This window comes from Anopheles moucheti, chromosome 3 (assembly GCF_943734755.1).
Source record: "Anopheles moucheti chromosome 3, idAnoMoucSN_F20_07, whole genome shotgun sequence".
NCBI lineage: Eukaryota > Metazoa > Arthropoda > Insecta > Diptera > Culicidae > Anopheles > Anopheles moucheti.
In genome coordinates this window covers 5,594,090-5,608,989 of record NC_069141.1, presented here as the reverse complement: position 1 = coordinate 5,608,989, position 14,900 = coordinate 5,594,090, and the positions used below count along the sequence as shown (strand labels likewise).

General features: G+C 46.6%; 1 protein-coding gene across 1 annotated transcript in view; it reads left to right on the top strand.

Annotated features, from left to right (window-relative positions):
- The first annotated feature begins 534 nt into the window (after nucleotides 1–534).
- The window catches only part of LOC128300306 (protein Shroom), a 169,083-nt gene continuing 154,717 nt past the window's right edge, over nucleotides 535–14,900 (top strand). The window contains exon 1 of the mRNA XM_053036323.1: nucleotides 535–1,067. Coding sequence (XP_052892283.1) covers nucleotides 582–1,067 — 486 coding nt within the window. The 5' untranslated portion in view covers nucleotides 535–581. The remainder of the gene's footprint in view (nucleotides 1,068–14,900) is intronic.

Below are 14,900 nucleotides of genomic sequence, written 5' to 3'. Positions count from 1 at the left end.
TGATGCTGATGATGATGAGCAGGTGAAGAAGATGATGATCATGTTGATGTGGAAGCATAAGAAAGAGGCCGCCCGCCGTGTTTGAAGCAGTGTAACGTTTCCGAGGTCGAGTGTGCGATCGTGTGCGTGTGTTTTTTATTTTCACGGCGAGCGTCTTCAGGGGGGAAGGAGTGGGGAGGAGTAGAGTGGAAAGGGTTGAATTAAAACGAAGGTGGAAAATTGGGTGGAAAAGTTACAAATGTATATCTCACTCTTTTTCTTTCTCGATCGCTAAAAGGAAAATAAAAAAAAACACTCGCGGAAAGAGTGCGTATGTGTGTGTTGGTGTGCCGGCTGGATGGTGTCGAACGGAAAACGCATCCCCGCGGTGTGTTGTAGGCGTGTGGGCACCGAATGGTAGTGCCAGAGTTTGAATGTTTTTTTTCTTTCTCTTTTCGTTCGTCTGTGCCCGATGCCAACAAGAAAACACGCATTCGGTGGTTTCGTACATTGGTACTTGGAGAGTGAGTGAGTGTTGGGGGAGGGTGCGTGTGTGTGTGTGTTTGTGTGAGTGAGTGTAGTGTTGTGAGTGCGCTGTGGCGATGTCTATTGGCGACAGCACAATGGAATTGGCGACGACCACGACGGCACGTTACGCCAATGGAGGTAGCGGAGGTGGTGGTGGTGGTGGTGCGGGTGGAGTTGGCGTCCCAGTACCACCTTCGGCCACGGGTAGTAGTGGGCCGTCGTCCGGTGAGAGTTCGAGCCTTCCGACAGGCAACACGATCACAGCACCGAACACCAGCAACACCAGCAATAACGGCACCGCCGGTAACAATAGTGCGAACAATCTGAAGCGAAGCAGTATGCGGCTTATCGCGAATGGGGCGCCATCCGCCGCGCCGTCCGCATCAACGCCCGCCGCCGCCGCTGCCGTCGCCGGGGTGGGTGCATCGTCAGCGGCACCTGCAGTCGGTACGGTGGCTGCAACAGCATCAACCACGTCTTCAACGGCAACCGCGGTCATCGACACCGTCGCCTCAACCGTGTCCTATCACCGACGACCGTATCCGGATGCGGCGCTACAGGTATGTGCAGGCTTTTAACCGATAACACTATTTACACGGCGTACGCAGCTAGGAGCGCGAAGGGTTAGGCAGCACATGTGAAGAAGCGCTGTGTGTCTCACTGCTTCCGTTTCCGGCCGTGTGTTTGCCGATGCCTATATCCTTCTCACACCCTTTCGTGAAGGTTTTGTCCAATTTATTGCATCAACAAATGTAACATATCCGATTCGGTTGAGAGTGATTTGCCAAGTTAATAAGCCACCCATCACGATGAATAATTTGCTTGGAGGTTATAGCGCACACCGCGCGCCGGATGTGTCGGACATTGATGAAGTGCTAAGAGATTCGATAAAGGTTAGCACTAATTTTAATGAGGCTTGAGATCCTATTCACCGACCAGGGCTGGCTCAAGGTTGGTAGATCAATATCTTCAAAGTAAATTATGTGTCGAATAAGAAAGGATTAGTAGGACAATATAAAATTTATTTAAATGAGCTACGTTTAAAAAAGTACGCGTGAAGTTATTAAATATTCAGTCCATTGGAGAACATTACAAAATAATTAGAAAAGAAAACCTAAAATTGATAATTAAAAAAAATCGTTACAAAATAAACAATAACTGGAACAAATACTACAGTAGAATTCAGCTAAACAAATCAATATTATCATCACATCATCTATTTGCCTTCTCGATTTTTGAACACTCGATATCTCGATCAGGTATCCGGTACGTCAATACAAGTTGTTTTTCTTGGTTGTGTAGGTGAAAATTCTGAAGGATATTCAATTGAAGTAAAAAATCGAATTATGCTTAGAAGTTTCAAAAAAGATTCAAACCCCACATTGCTGTGTGTTGGAAGTATTGACATTGATCTCGATCTAGCTCTATCGATCTCGTTTCTGTTGCATTTTCCCATTAACCTTGAACCGTGTATAGTATACTCACCACACATTCTACGGGCTTTTCGATACACATCGCGTTCGTTTGCAGTTCGTACCATTCACCTTCGCAACCCTTGTTTCCAACCACCTCCAGAAAGGTGATCATACACTGCAAAACAACACTGTACCAAGCGGCGAACCTTTTAGCTTCTCGTGCAAGGTGTAAATTTAGCTTCGGCTAATCTTATCCCGATCGAGCTGGCTCGATCAGTTGAAGGATTGCGCGTGCTATTTTCGAACCGCCCGGCAATATGGCTTGCGGAGTGTGTCTGGACGATGCAGATAGCCATCTCGATGGTACATTGAAAGAACATTTGCAAAATGGGCAAAACTGATCTGGCTTCAGGCCGCGGACACACGGGGTGTAAGATCTCGGTTGGGTCGTATGTGGCGGCTTGGCGTTATCTAGAAGCGGCGATGCTTTCGGATCTAGACAGAATGCCTTTAGCGGGAAGACTTACACCTATTTTGTAGCAAATTGTAAGCGGTGTACGATAAGTACCTTCACTATCTTTGACGTGTTCGCTAATGTCTGCGATAAAAATGGAGGGAACTTTTAGCTGCGTTGCGTGAAACGTTCAACCAATCCCGGTGAGATGTCTCCTGTTGAGACCTTCCATTCAATACCGGAACCGGTTCGATAATCCCGGAAGGATTTCGTAGGCGTTTACGATGGTTCACGTTTTATTGAAAGTGCGGAAAAAAATCGTTACCTGTGCGCTAAAAAAATAAAAAAGGATGCTTTGAGCGGCTTGACCTAATGGAAACGCAGCACGAGCTTTTGAGCTTACGGCGAGAACCATCACCGATAACAACGGTTCCGCACCCCAGTGGCAATGGGTCCCATATAGTGGGGGTCATAACGGGATTCGTCTTTTATGTCCCCTTGTCGAACCTTTTTTCCGTGGCCTGTCGTGTAATCTCCGGAAAGCACTTAAACAATCGGTTTTGCAGCTACTTGTGCAGTGTAGCGTGTGCAGGCAAGACATGCGAGCGCGAGAAGGTAGCGGCCGGAACACAGAAGCACACTGCTAATCACGAGAAAGGTGTTGATGGTTGTGTGTGCACACCTGGGGGACACTGTTCGGTTCGCGCACCCGAGCACGGATTTGGTTTTCCGAGCGTTCACGAAGGGGGAAAATGGTGATTTATGGAGGCGATGAAAAGGAGATCCATTAGTGGACAGTTACTATCTAAGCGGACGTCAGCGTGGCTGAGCATGTAAGCCGTACATTAAATAAGCCTCAACCGGCCTAAACGATTGGTGGGCAGTTGGGCGAATGGTTGATTAGAAAATCTAATGTTTTCCACCTTCCAAACCGAATTCGCAACGGGTCCTCTCGGTTCTTCGCTCCAACAACTTCCTTCAGCGACGGGGATTGGAACACGTTCTATATGTAATAAAATATTCCACCATCTTATCCAACACCGACGATCTCACGCCCCGCAGGATGGTGATATTGATGTGTTGTTGATTTATTTTTCGTACGAGAAAGATGACAAGATACTGGAGACGACGAAACAAAACAAAACGCACCAACAGGCATTCGGCGGGGGTTTGTTTTTTTTTTTAAGTTTTGTTTCGATATTCAGACGCGCGCGTAACCGATATCGATAAATCAATTCGAAGGCAAACCAGATACGAAGATCATTGAACGGTTCAGCCTGTTTCCACTGTTCGGTTGCGAACAAGTAACATTCCCTGAAGCGAGGGAAAACAACCACGACGTCGTCGTCGTGTGCAGTATGCAGATTAGTGTCACGGAGCGATACGTGTGCCGTCTCGTGCCTGATTCGTGCAAGACAACTTAACGAAAAGAATAGAGTTTCCTCTAAAACTCCGTATCAGAATCAAGATAAAGTAGTAAGGCTGGAAGGCAGCCAGAGCACATGAGCGTGCCTGTTCCTCCACGTATCGTGAGCGTTGCGTTTAATCTAGCAATCAATTAGCATTAGATAGAGGTTTTGATGTGCTTTTTCCTCTGCAAGAATCTAGTTGAATAAATTAGCTCACAGCCAAGATGCCAAAAAAAAATAAAATAAGGATAGCAAACAAAATGATGGCGACGGTGTAAGCAGCTTGAGCTTGATAATATAAATACCCCACCGAACAAAAAAAGACTGGAATGAAATCTGCTTCACAATCATTCTTCCCGTTCGTCTCGATTGCCCGCCGTTAGTTTGGCGTCACCTCAATGGCTCCGTCCGGGAACCGGTTCAGTGTACCGTGTCGCGCCGAGGGTTGATGGCAAGAATTTGCGGGAAACCGCACTCGTGGATCGATCGGTCAAGTTTTAGGGTTTGCGAATAATTTGTTTTCTTCCGAAAGCCTTCCACCGAACATGCTGATCCTAACGAGTTCTAGCTCATTCGCTCATACCTAGACGATCGATGGTCGTGGGTAGATAAAGGGTTTTTGGTTTTAAAATTTGAATATTTCACTGGAACTCATTTAGAACGAGGGGTAGCAGAGTTTATGATGGTTATGAGTCGATAAAAAATCAGCACTTCAACCCCCGAAAACGTTACCGATCAGTGGGGACATCATGTTTTGCTGTCTATTTTATCGTGTTTTGCGCGCGTTGATCAGACGCTTGAGAATTTAGGTGGTTGGGATCATTTAGTAAATTTATGTGGGAATATCAAGAGTTCTATTTTTAATAAAATGATTTAATATGATTCTATCATTTATTTTATTATAAGCTTGCTTTTTCTTATTGTCGATGCTGTATACAAATAATTACACACGTTCTATTGTTGATTCTGATCTCATTCGGCGCTGTGTATACATTCCTCTACCGAAACCTTTTGCATCACCTGTGCAAACAAACCATCCGCTTCAAGGTCGCTGTTTTTCTACTTTCCGGCTTGACCACCGTACGTAATGCTCCTTTTTTCTCGCCTCACATTTTCAACATCGAGCATAAAAAAAAGTTCTTGCTTTACATAATAAGAGTATTCTTACAGCGCCGCCTGCAGTACAATAGACAACAGCACAAGAATAATAAAGCAGGTTGAAACGGCATCGTCATCATGATTGCGATCGCATCCACTACACACTGAGCTGGACTTTAATCATACCTGTGTATCGTTGCTTTTTTATTATTTTGCAACAATGTAGTGCGTTAGGGAGTCGTCTTTTGGATGGGCCGTTTTTTTTGTTGTGTGCACCGTTGAGATCTTCATTTGGGATGATTGAAGCACATTATTCGGGTAAAGTTTTAGCAGAATAACTTTTCTACTTTCCAAACTACCGCTTTGGGTGAAAAATAGTAGTTTTGTTCATAAATTTATTAAGTCCCCAGTGCGGATGGTGCCTAATTCGCCCATCAAGAGCCCCAATTTACGAAAGTGATCAGCAAACGAGAACAAGTTCACAGCTTCACACACAAACTCACTCACTCTGCGTCTGCCAATCTGCGGAGCGCGCTCTTGTTCCGTTGTCGGAGGCATCGGTGCCGGTGGACCGGGCGGCGCGAAACTGCGGGAGATGAACTCCGGTCCCGGCTAAACGTTCTCCTTTTTGCAATTTCATACCAAACCTCGGCCCCGTTCTACACCGGACCTTCCGCACGAAATCATCCCCCCTTCCGGAGCAGAGTTTTCCTTGGACTTGAAAGCAAAAACTCGAATCTTCCCGCTCGCCCGGGTGCAAAGCGAAGGGGATAATAATTCGCTGCAGCAGAAGAACTCTGCAGCGAAATGCTGGGTTGTCCAGCTTTTTGCGAGAGAGAGAGAAAGAGAGAGAACGGAGAATGGCGAATGGTGTGGTACGGAGTCAATGAACTCCTTCCGCACCGCGTGCACCTCATTGCTCCTTCCTACTGCTGGGTTTCCTTCGTTGCGCTCCCATCACACTGTTTGCCGGGTTCGTCACCGATCGCCGGTTGAAGTCTTTTTAGTTTGATGAAGCATTTGAGCGGTTTGGGGGCTAGATTTGGAAAACAGGAAGCAGAAAGTTTGCGAAGATTGCGAACATGTAAGCGAATGGAGGTCTTTATCGTGGGCTGTCCAAGAACAGAAGGCACTGCTAATGAAATAATAAAATAGACGACTCCACTTAAGGACATTAGGCAGAAATTTAATCCTGATTAAAACCTTCCCCCGGTGCTCCTTTCGCTCTGTGAGGCAACGGCAAAACACAACAAACTCCGAAGGGTTTCGGTAATTGCACACTTAATTCCTGCGCGCATCGTTTCTCACGGCTCAATCCTTTCGATTTCCAACGGCTTTCCATCGTAATCCGGGCATCCGTGAAGGAAATGTATGAGAAAAACTTTATTATCAAAATTACAAGACAACGAAACCCTCGGATCGTGTGGCGTGCGAACGGAGCACGAGAGTGTGGGAGGGTGGTGTTTGATTGTGTCCCTTATTCAGTAATTCTGCTGCCTCATGGTATGTTCCGTGGGTTCTAATGGAACTGTTAGAACTGCATCCTCCAGCAGACACGGTTACGGAAAACCTTTTTTTTCGGAATGACTTTGCAGAACTCGGCTTCGCTTCGTTCCTTGAAAGCTTGAAGCTGGATGTTTGAAAGCTAGACGCATGGCTGAGAATGTTACAGAAACACTCAAGAAGCGCTGATTTTACCTTCATTCCTAGTTCCTCTTCGAAAGTTCGTTCTATGTGATGGATACAGTGATAGCGCTTTTATTAACACAACGCTTCTCGCACTTCTTCTTCGGGGTAAAATTCTAACAACCTGCCGTGTGTTGGAGTGTTCCTGATGAGCTGTTCCTTTTGATTGCGTAAAAGTTCCTTTCGATGCGCCTACCAGCGCACAAACTCACACGCATACGGATAAATTAACCTGAAGGATCATTGTAGATCGCGACTAAAGTGATAATGACGTCGGAGAAAATACGTTTTTTTTTGGAATGGAATCAATTCAAACGATCGTGTTTGAAGAAGAGTTTTTTGATTAAGATTCCTGAAAGGGTCTGGTGTGTTTTTCGTTTCCTCGATGAACCATTTCAACGCTACGTGAACCTTATCCGATTGGTTTGGACAACTGGATGAATCTATTAAACCTGCCGCGCAAAACCTTCCTTCCGGTGACACTATCTGCTGTTGGTGATCTTTCAGGCGAATCACTTCGGAATGGAGAAGGATCACAAACATCACGGTTCGCACAGTTGATGACCACTGTGTGGCGATGTTGATGCCGGTGCAAAGAACCTTGGCTGTAAGTTTATTGCATCGCATTACCAGAGTTCTCGAAGCCAAAGGAACGGATGGATCGATCACGCTTCACCGATTGCTGCATCTAAAACCTCGCCCGGGAGGGTTACCGTGGCAGCAATAGTAAATGAAGTGATTAACAACAGCCAACCGCAAGCTTATCTGACCACGTCCGCTGCACTGCCTTCCAGAGGTGGCCAAGGCTTTGGGATCAGATTCTGGATGTGCACGTGCAACGGAGTGTTACAGACAATCGCACCTGTACGATTCGCCCCGCATAAACCTGCAACGTACGGGGCATAGACATGCTGAAGGTTCTTTCGTTGGATTTTCTATTCGCTGCGATCTTTATTCGCTCTCACTCTAGCCCTTTACGCCTATCGATCGCTTAAGTTACGGGATCTAGTTCGCATTCCCTTCCCATCTGAAACCTTCGTGAAAGCATGATAGGTTGCTTTATGTGAGTCTAAAGCGCCAAACTGCGACGGCAAAAAGCAGTCGGAGATAGGGCACATGTCTGTTCCGTCATCTTTCCCCAAAGGAGAGATGCCAAGGAAAGCCGAATGCCCGTTTTACTGCCACCTGCCATGATCCTTTTGCTTCCTTCTGTGAAGGGTTGACCTTTATCTTAATCTCATTTGCATATCGGTTTGATTTCATCTCTTTTCCCTGGCCGGCATTACTTCGCAAAGGAAGGTTTGGCAATTCTTGTACACATCGCTTCGCTTCACCCGCCCAAGACATTAATTCCCCATCCCCCACGACCCGGCTGATCTTCTCAGGTGATAGAATAGAAAACCATTTCGTTTCGGGTTGTTGTATCGATAAAACAGGCACTCCGATTCTGGATGGGGTCCCGACGTGCCGTGGTGAAGAAACTAATGAAGAACTGGAAAGAACTTGGGGTTCTTACGCTCCTCGCTCGCTAGTTGGTGGTCATGAGCTATTTTTCGTCTAGCAGCACGAGATGCCACTCCGCTTTGTATATCGATTCATCACACGCCCGTATGTGCTTCGGCCACTGGGTGAGCTGTGTATTGTGGAGCTAGCGGGATGCTCGCTTGCGAAATGTGCTCTGCTTCTGTTATCAGATTTGAACCATGGACATGGTGTTTTCCATCGCTCTTTTGATGCCAGATTGACGTGGCTAACGGAAGGGCAGGTCAGGTTTTTCTTGTGAGTTTCTTGTGTTATATCTGTGTACGTTACGAATGGCACGTTATGAGGGGTATTTTAGGAAACGCTCCTGAAGACTGAGGTGAAGGCGACGAGCTGCTGGTCGAAGATATGGTGGAAGTTCGGATCGGATCGGAGACGGGATTTTAGGCATGTTGTTGTTTTTTTTCCTTTAGTTGTTAGGTTTTCTCGTAACCTCCGTAATGCCTTTCCCCAATTGTGGAAACGTTGGAGAACTCCTGCCCTATCATTATGTCCGAAAGAACACAAGACCGAGGTCTAACTGTAGATCGAACTTATTGTCGGTTCAGGGGTGGGTATTGTTTCGGGTCCCACTTTGGTGTTGTGGGACGACTGCGTTGTTGGACAACTGAGACTGAGATGGAGATTTATAGGAGAGTCTCCGAGTGAGTCGGAGGTTAGGTTAGTTGCAGAATTACTGGGTGGAGTTCCTGCATCGAACATAACTTCCTTCCGTTTGCTTAATGGTTTGAGGTTGGATAGTCTATTGAGTAACTGCTAGAAAGAGTTGCGGCAGTTAAGCTGTTGGTATAATCAACCCTATAAATCGTTAAATGATCATTCGATTCCACTTCCATGCAGAAGTTGTACAACGACATTTTAAGCTTATATTTATTTCCATCAACATTATCTTCAACATGGTTATCTTTATCTACCTACAATCGACTGCCTATCAAACTTATCCTAGAAACAAGTTTATTTCCAATTCCCTCTCCATGTGCGGATTGACCAAAACTAGCCACTTCCGATAACTTCTATCCCACATGGAAAAGAAAAACGGCGAATAACATGCCAAGGCGCCATATCCATCGTCCAGATAGACACCGGATGCTAGAGTGAATTACGTTTTAATCCAATTATTGTGTTGCCTTATATTGGTCGTTTGTTTTCTCGGCGGTTCTACTGCCGGAAGTTACTGATGCAAGTGGGACGCAATATAGGTTAGCAGGAAATGTTTGATTTCCTTCAAACTTATTTCCCAATCGCTAGCGAATATCAGCGGGAGGGTGGGATTTTCCGGCGGGTTTTCCAGGTGAGATACGAATCAATTTGTATCGAATTATTTCGATTCGCTGTGTGAAGTTGTAATTTGGGTGATTAATGCAAGATTTCAATGTAGGACAGCGTAGCAACGGCGTCAGTATAATAAGGCAAAATGATTGTACCAATACGTTCTAGAAGCATTGCTTTCTTGCGTAAATATAGTAGATATAATTAAGAGCTTCTGATTTTTGAAATATGACGATTCTTCTCAAGCAAACGCAAGGTTTCACGAATAAGACACACTTGGGTCACGACTGAAACCACCAGAGAGAACGGTAATCCCAACCATCCGGGGTTTCGCGAGCCGAAGATCAAGCCATCCATTGCAGAGGTCACCCGGGAATGGGGACGGCAAGAAGAAGGATAGGCTCAGATTTGTTCTTCCCTCGCTGCGGACGCTGTGTGCCATTGTCTAGTTCTGCAAACATGGCTACAAGCTATCATAAATATGTGTATAGATGAGAGAGAGCGATTGAAAGTGGACCCCCGCGATTGAAGGTTGCTGTCACCTGGGCGGGCGGTGCAGAAGCAGAGCAGCGCAACGAGTGGACCCAGGTGGTGGTTGCACAGCTCAGCCGGTTGTACGTTAGCAACGTTAGTTCGGATGAATAGCTACAACATCAAAGATCAATATTTTATGTTGTGCCCACCACAAGCGAGCAACTAGCTGCTCGCCGCGTCTAAGAGTTTGCAAGAAGAACTCAACATGCCTTGGGTCAGTGCTAGTGTTTGGGGTGAGGTGGAATAGAGAGGTCTGGGGAAGAATGACGATAAGAAGGCGAAAGAAGAATGCACGGCGAATGTAGGAACAGCAATAATGGCAACAATAATTCGCAGCGCGTCCCGTCCAAGCGCGACAAACGTGAGCCGTGTTGGTGCGTTCGGGGCAAACTTGTGGAAACGTTTGCGGTGACGTTGGACACGATGCTAGTTGTCGTCCTCAACGCCGTTCTTGTTGTCCGATCGGAGCGCAGCAACAAAGAAGGGCCGTCCGTATGCCAACGTCGTCATCTTCATCGTCGTACGCGTTGAGGAGATGCTTGTTAGCGGACTATCGCCCTTCAAAGCTGGCCTCTGCTGGAGGTGTCCGCTTGCTACCTTGACCATTGGACGAGCTGCCGGTTCTTGTACAGCTGTCCGGGCTAGTTAGTTTATGCTGAAGGGATCTACCATTCGACGAAGGTGACACTATTAGTAGGTTCTAGCAGGGGATGATCACGTTAGTTCTATGCCTTGTGGCCAGTGCCGATCACAATTATCAATTCTCGTAGATAAAAAAGCGTCTGCGGGCTCCGCAATGCCTGACAATATCGAGAATTGATAAACGATTTCGCCGAGGCATTAGCTGAAGTCCAGTTATCCGGCTGGCGTTGAACCCGAGGGAACTGTATGATGCTGCAAGATGATGTTTTGTTGAGCGCTCCAGGCTAGAATAGACGACAATGTTCGTGATGAAATTGCCAAGAGTTGTGACACTGAACGTTGGTGTGTAGCTTGGAGGTCAGGTCAGTGACACACGTGGCACTTGTTTCTCTCTCGCTCCTCCCCTTCCAACGATCATTCCGTTCGACTGACGGGTCAGTATCAAACGCACTGAAACGATGCTCCATTGGGTGAAAGAATTCGCCGACAGAGGAGCAGCCGCCAAGCCCACGGACAAACTACAAAGTGTGCTCAAAATATGCGAGATGATAAAGTGTTTCTGTTGCGTGCGCGAATCCGCTAGCTGTGACTGTGAGATATTTTCCAACGGAACTCAAACACCACCCCCGGAAGAAAGGGGGCGGCAGTTTGGGTCGGATTGCTTGCAGCGTACCGATTGCGCGTGTGCGTGTATGGAAAGGAATTTAACAGCCCAAAGCGGAGTGTCCAATATCGAAAGATAAATGAACGTTTTTGCAGCAGGCTTGCTCACTGGTTCCATGCCGTCCCGGATCTCAACGGTGTGTGGAGTACAATTGTTTCGGTTGACGTATGCTCGATGACATGAAGACCACCCGAGAAGGCGTTAGCAAATGGTGGCGTGAAGTGGAATGGATGTTGTTGATGGAATGGTTAGAACAACTAACGCGTCACGATAAGGAAGAAGTACATAAAAACTTTCCGATAGGTTATAGGCACAATAGAATAGTGCTTTAAAATTCTTGCGTGGGAAGCAACTACTTCTTCCAGCACAACACAGCGCAAAGAGGAAAATGAAGACGAATGCGATTTCGTTTGAAAGGAGCTGTCTTAACTTAATCCTTAAGCGGCTTTTACGAGCAGCACATTTGTTGCCGTTTTTGTTTGTTTTACTTATCTGCCATTGAGCTGCAGAGTGCTGAGACTTAACTTCTTACTGGCGGCTGCTGCTAGCGCTCCCGTAGCTACGTGATACAGGTTGCAATTTGTTTAGATTATCGGCGAGTTCCGTACGGCTTAAAAAAACGGGGCCGAGAATGTCGGAATTGTTTTTTGTCCCGAATCCAGGCACCCAGCTGGTAGGGGATTTGCCTTCCGTGTCCTGCTGAGCAAGGGGCCAGAATAACAGTTAAACTGTCACCGTTAACCAGCATCAGCCGGCGCACGGTTGGCGAAACTCGGTTCGCCATTTCAGATCGGTATTCTTACTTAAAACTCCTACACCTACCGTGCACACACGGAGATGGGTTGCTAAATGGAAATGGCACCACACAGTGGGAGCCGCATCGAATGCAGAGAAGTGGAGAAGTCGGCGGCGGGTTGCACGCAGAGTCCTGCAAAGTGTGCACTTTTATACACAATGCTCTTAAGCTGCTCCAGTTTGACAGTGAATTACATCATTTGCCGGCAGAATTTATTTGTTTGTTATTGCAAAACCTGTTAAAACCGGGGAGAGTGCATTGACTTTTCTTCACTTTGCAAAAATTAAGGGTTCTGTAAAGGCCTTGCACGAGTAACGAAGAGCACGACACACGGAAGCAGCATTAGGTAGGAACAGGTTTTAAAGAATTCGTAACCTCGTTTGGATTTCCTTTTTTTTATTTATTTATGAAACATATGAGCATTACAGTCGGTGTTCTGCCAAAGTAAATGTTCTCTTTATCAACAAACGACATTGTGGGCCTTTTTTCTCCGCCTTTACCACCATCGTGCAAGATATCGTCTTTCCAAATGGTACGACGCCTTATTTTGCTGTTTACGAACGTTCGCATGAGGTAAATTAAGTCGTACCTGGTGGGAATTTTTGTTTTTCCCTTGCGCTAAATGTACGCAACCCCTAAAATATTGTTTTTGCTTTCCACTGTTAACCCTTCCCCTCTCTCCCGATTACCCCTTACCTCTTCCTTCCTCCATCAAATTGTTCTGTCGATAGTGTGCTTCTCGCATGCACGATCCAGCTGTCCAGCGTGGAATTGGATACTTTAGTAGCATTTGAAGTAAGGTACACCCCACACGACGAACTTGATGATGGGTTGATCGTTCGTTGTATTTTATTTTTCTTCAATTCGGTGTCGGTATGGTTTTGTGTCGCATTTTTTTTTTCACTTTCAACCCCCCTCCAACACACACATACATGCACTGTAGAAAGGAATTTGCAAAGCCATTGGAAACTCACTTCTGGCCTGCTCCACTTCTGAACTATTTGCTGTCATCGTTTCGTTTGACCTTCAGGACGGGCAGCTGGCGTTGTGTGGTCTTCTCTCTGATGTGGCTGTAAAAGGAAGGTGAGACAGTTTGTTAGCCTTTTTTTTTTGTATCGCTGTCTTCACCTCCCAAAGGTAAAATGATGTCTGGTATTTTTTTATTCATTTGTAAAATTTCTAATCGCACGATCGCTCCAAACTGTGTGCTCTAATCGTCTTAGGGACATTAGGATTCCCTTGAGAGGGATCGACGTGGAATGGAGCGATCGTAGGAGTTCCATGTTTGGAAGCGAGAGTGATAAAGAGTCGGCAGCGATGGCAACACTTTTCTTTTCGAAACGCTATCATGGATCGTTTAGGCGACAACACAACAGAAATTACCGGAGAGGGTTGATTTTCCATTTTCGAGTAACATCAGATCTAGTAGCCAGGGAAGATCATCCCGATACGTGTGGAAGATAATGAGATTGCGCGTTTTGGGTTTGCATTACTCCGGAGGGAGTTCCGGATCGATCGTGCGCAGGTGCTGAGTATGGACACCGTTAATATCGAGCAGTCGTCCCAGGTGCCGGTCACCGCCACAAAGGTGTCTCTCGCCCATTCTGTCCCTTCTGTTCCCATCCACAATCCAATAATGAAATGTAATAAATTAGATTAGAAGCTAAACTGTACGAAAGCGCTCCCATTCTCGTTGCTCCTTTTTTCCCCGGTAGCGAACAGGGACGAAGAAACTCGTTTTAGACACGTTGGGGCGTACCGGCTTAACGGAGCTGTGGCGTCACGAGCACTGCTGGCCATGTCACCTATCTCGCCTCCAGCGGGCAGTGCAGCAGGGTGTGTGCGTATATGTGCAACAGATAGCACCAGACGACGTGTGGTTTGCGATCACGTCGCAGAAACAGTGTCTGGGCAGTAGGATTGGGCTTCTTGGCAGCAACACGGCAGCCACGGTCCGCTTGGAATGTACAAAGCGTGTGTCTGTAAACTGAAGCGATGTTATGTGTTTTGCGGACTCGGACAGCCGCAAGCACCGAGGAAGCAGAAATTGCTCGTATAATTGTTGCAAGGTAAATAATGTTAGCTGCTTAAGTGACCATGCGTATGGTGTGTATTAATTGGAGATAGATGTGATAGTTTTTGCCACTCAGAACGACGATTTTTTGCCTTCCACATTACCACCCTCCAGATTCTCCTATGCGATCAGGTTCTTGTGAAACTCATGGACTGGACGTGATCTTGACTTGAAGTTGCAGACAGAATAAATCATAAACCTGTCGGTAGCATACCAATATCACCCCGCGTGTGACGTACCAGTAGCAAGGGTGATCAGCTTCGTCTGCTTGTGTGTTCGTTTCTGCAAGTGCACACACAACACTGCCCCGGACACAGCAGTAGTCAGGGTCGTCCGCGAGTGAGATGGTGCGTTCTGAAACGCGGCGCCAGCTTGACTTCGAGTCGGGGCGAGCCGTGATTAATAATTGGTGGTGCGAATTTTGCGCCTAATAGCTCATACACACAGAGCAACCCGAGAATGGAGTGAGAAGGATAGACAGAGGGGGTAATAATTATAATCAATAATAATTACATTCAAATTACTTTGGGACGTCGCTGGTACGCGTACGGTTGATGTGCGGAAGGTGTGCGCGAGCGAACGTTGTACCACATTACCGTAATTGAGTTATGGATCTCTTTGTGTGTTAGCTGTGGAGAGAAACTGTGGCCCTCGCCGTAGCTCAAACATAAAGTTCGTGTCGCTCAGGACACGTGCACCATATGTGTGCGAAGAAATTTTGGGGTCTAGAAATCGGTGTTCGAACGTCTTTTGAGCTGTGCCCCAAGAGTCCGGCTGCAAAACGGTGTGGCAATTCGGTTTTCATCATCA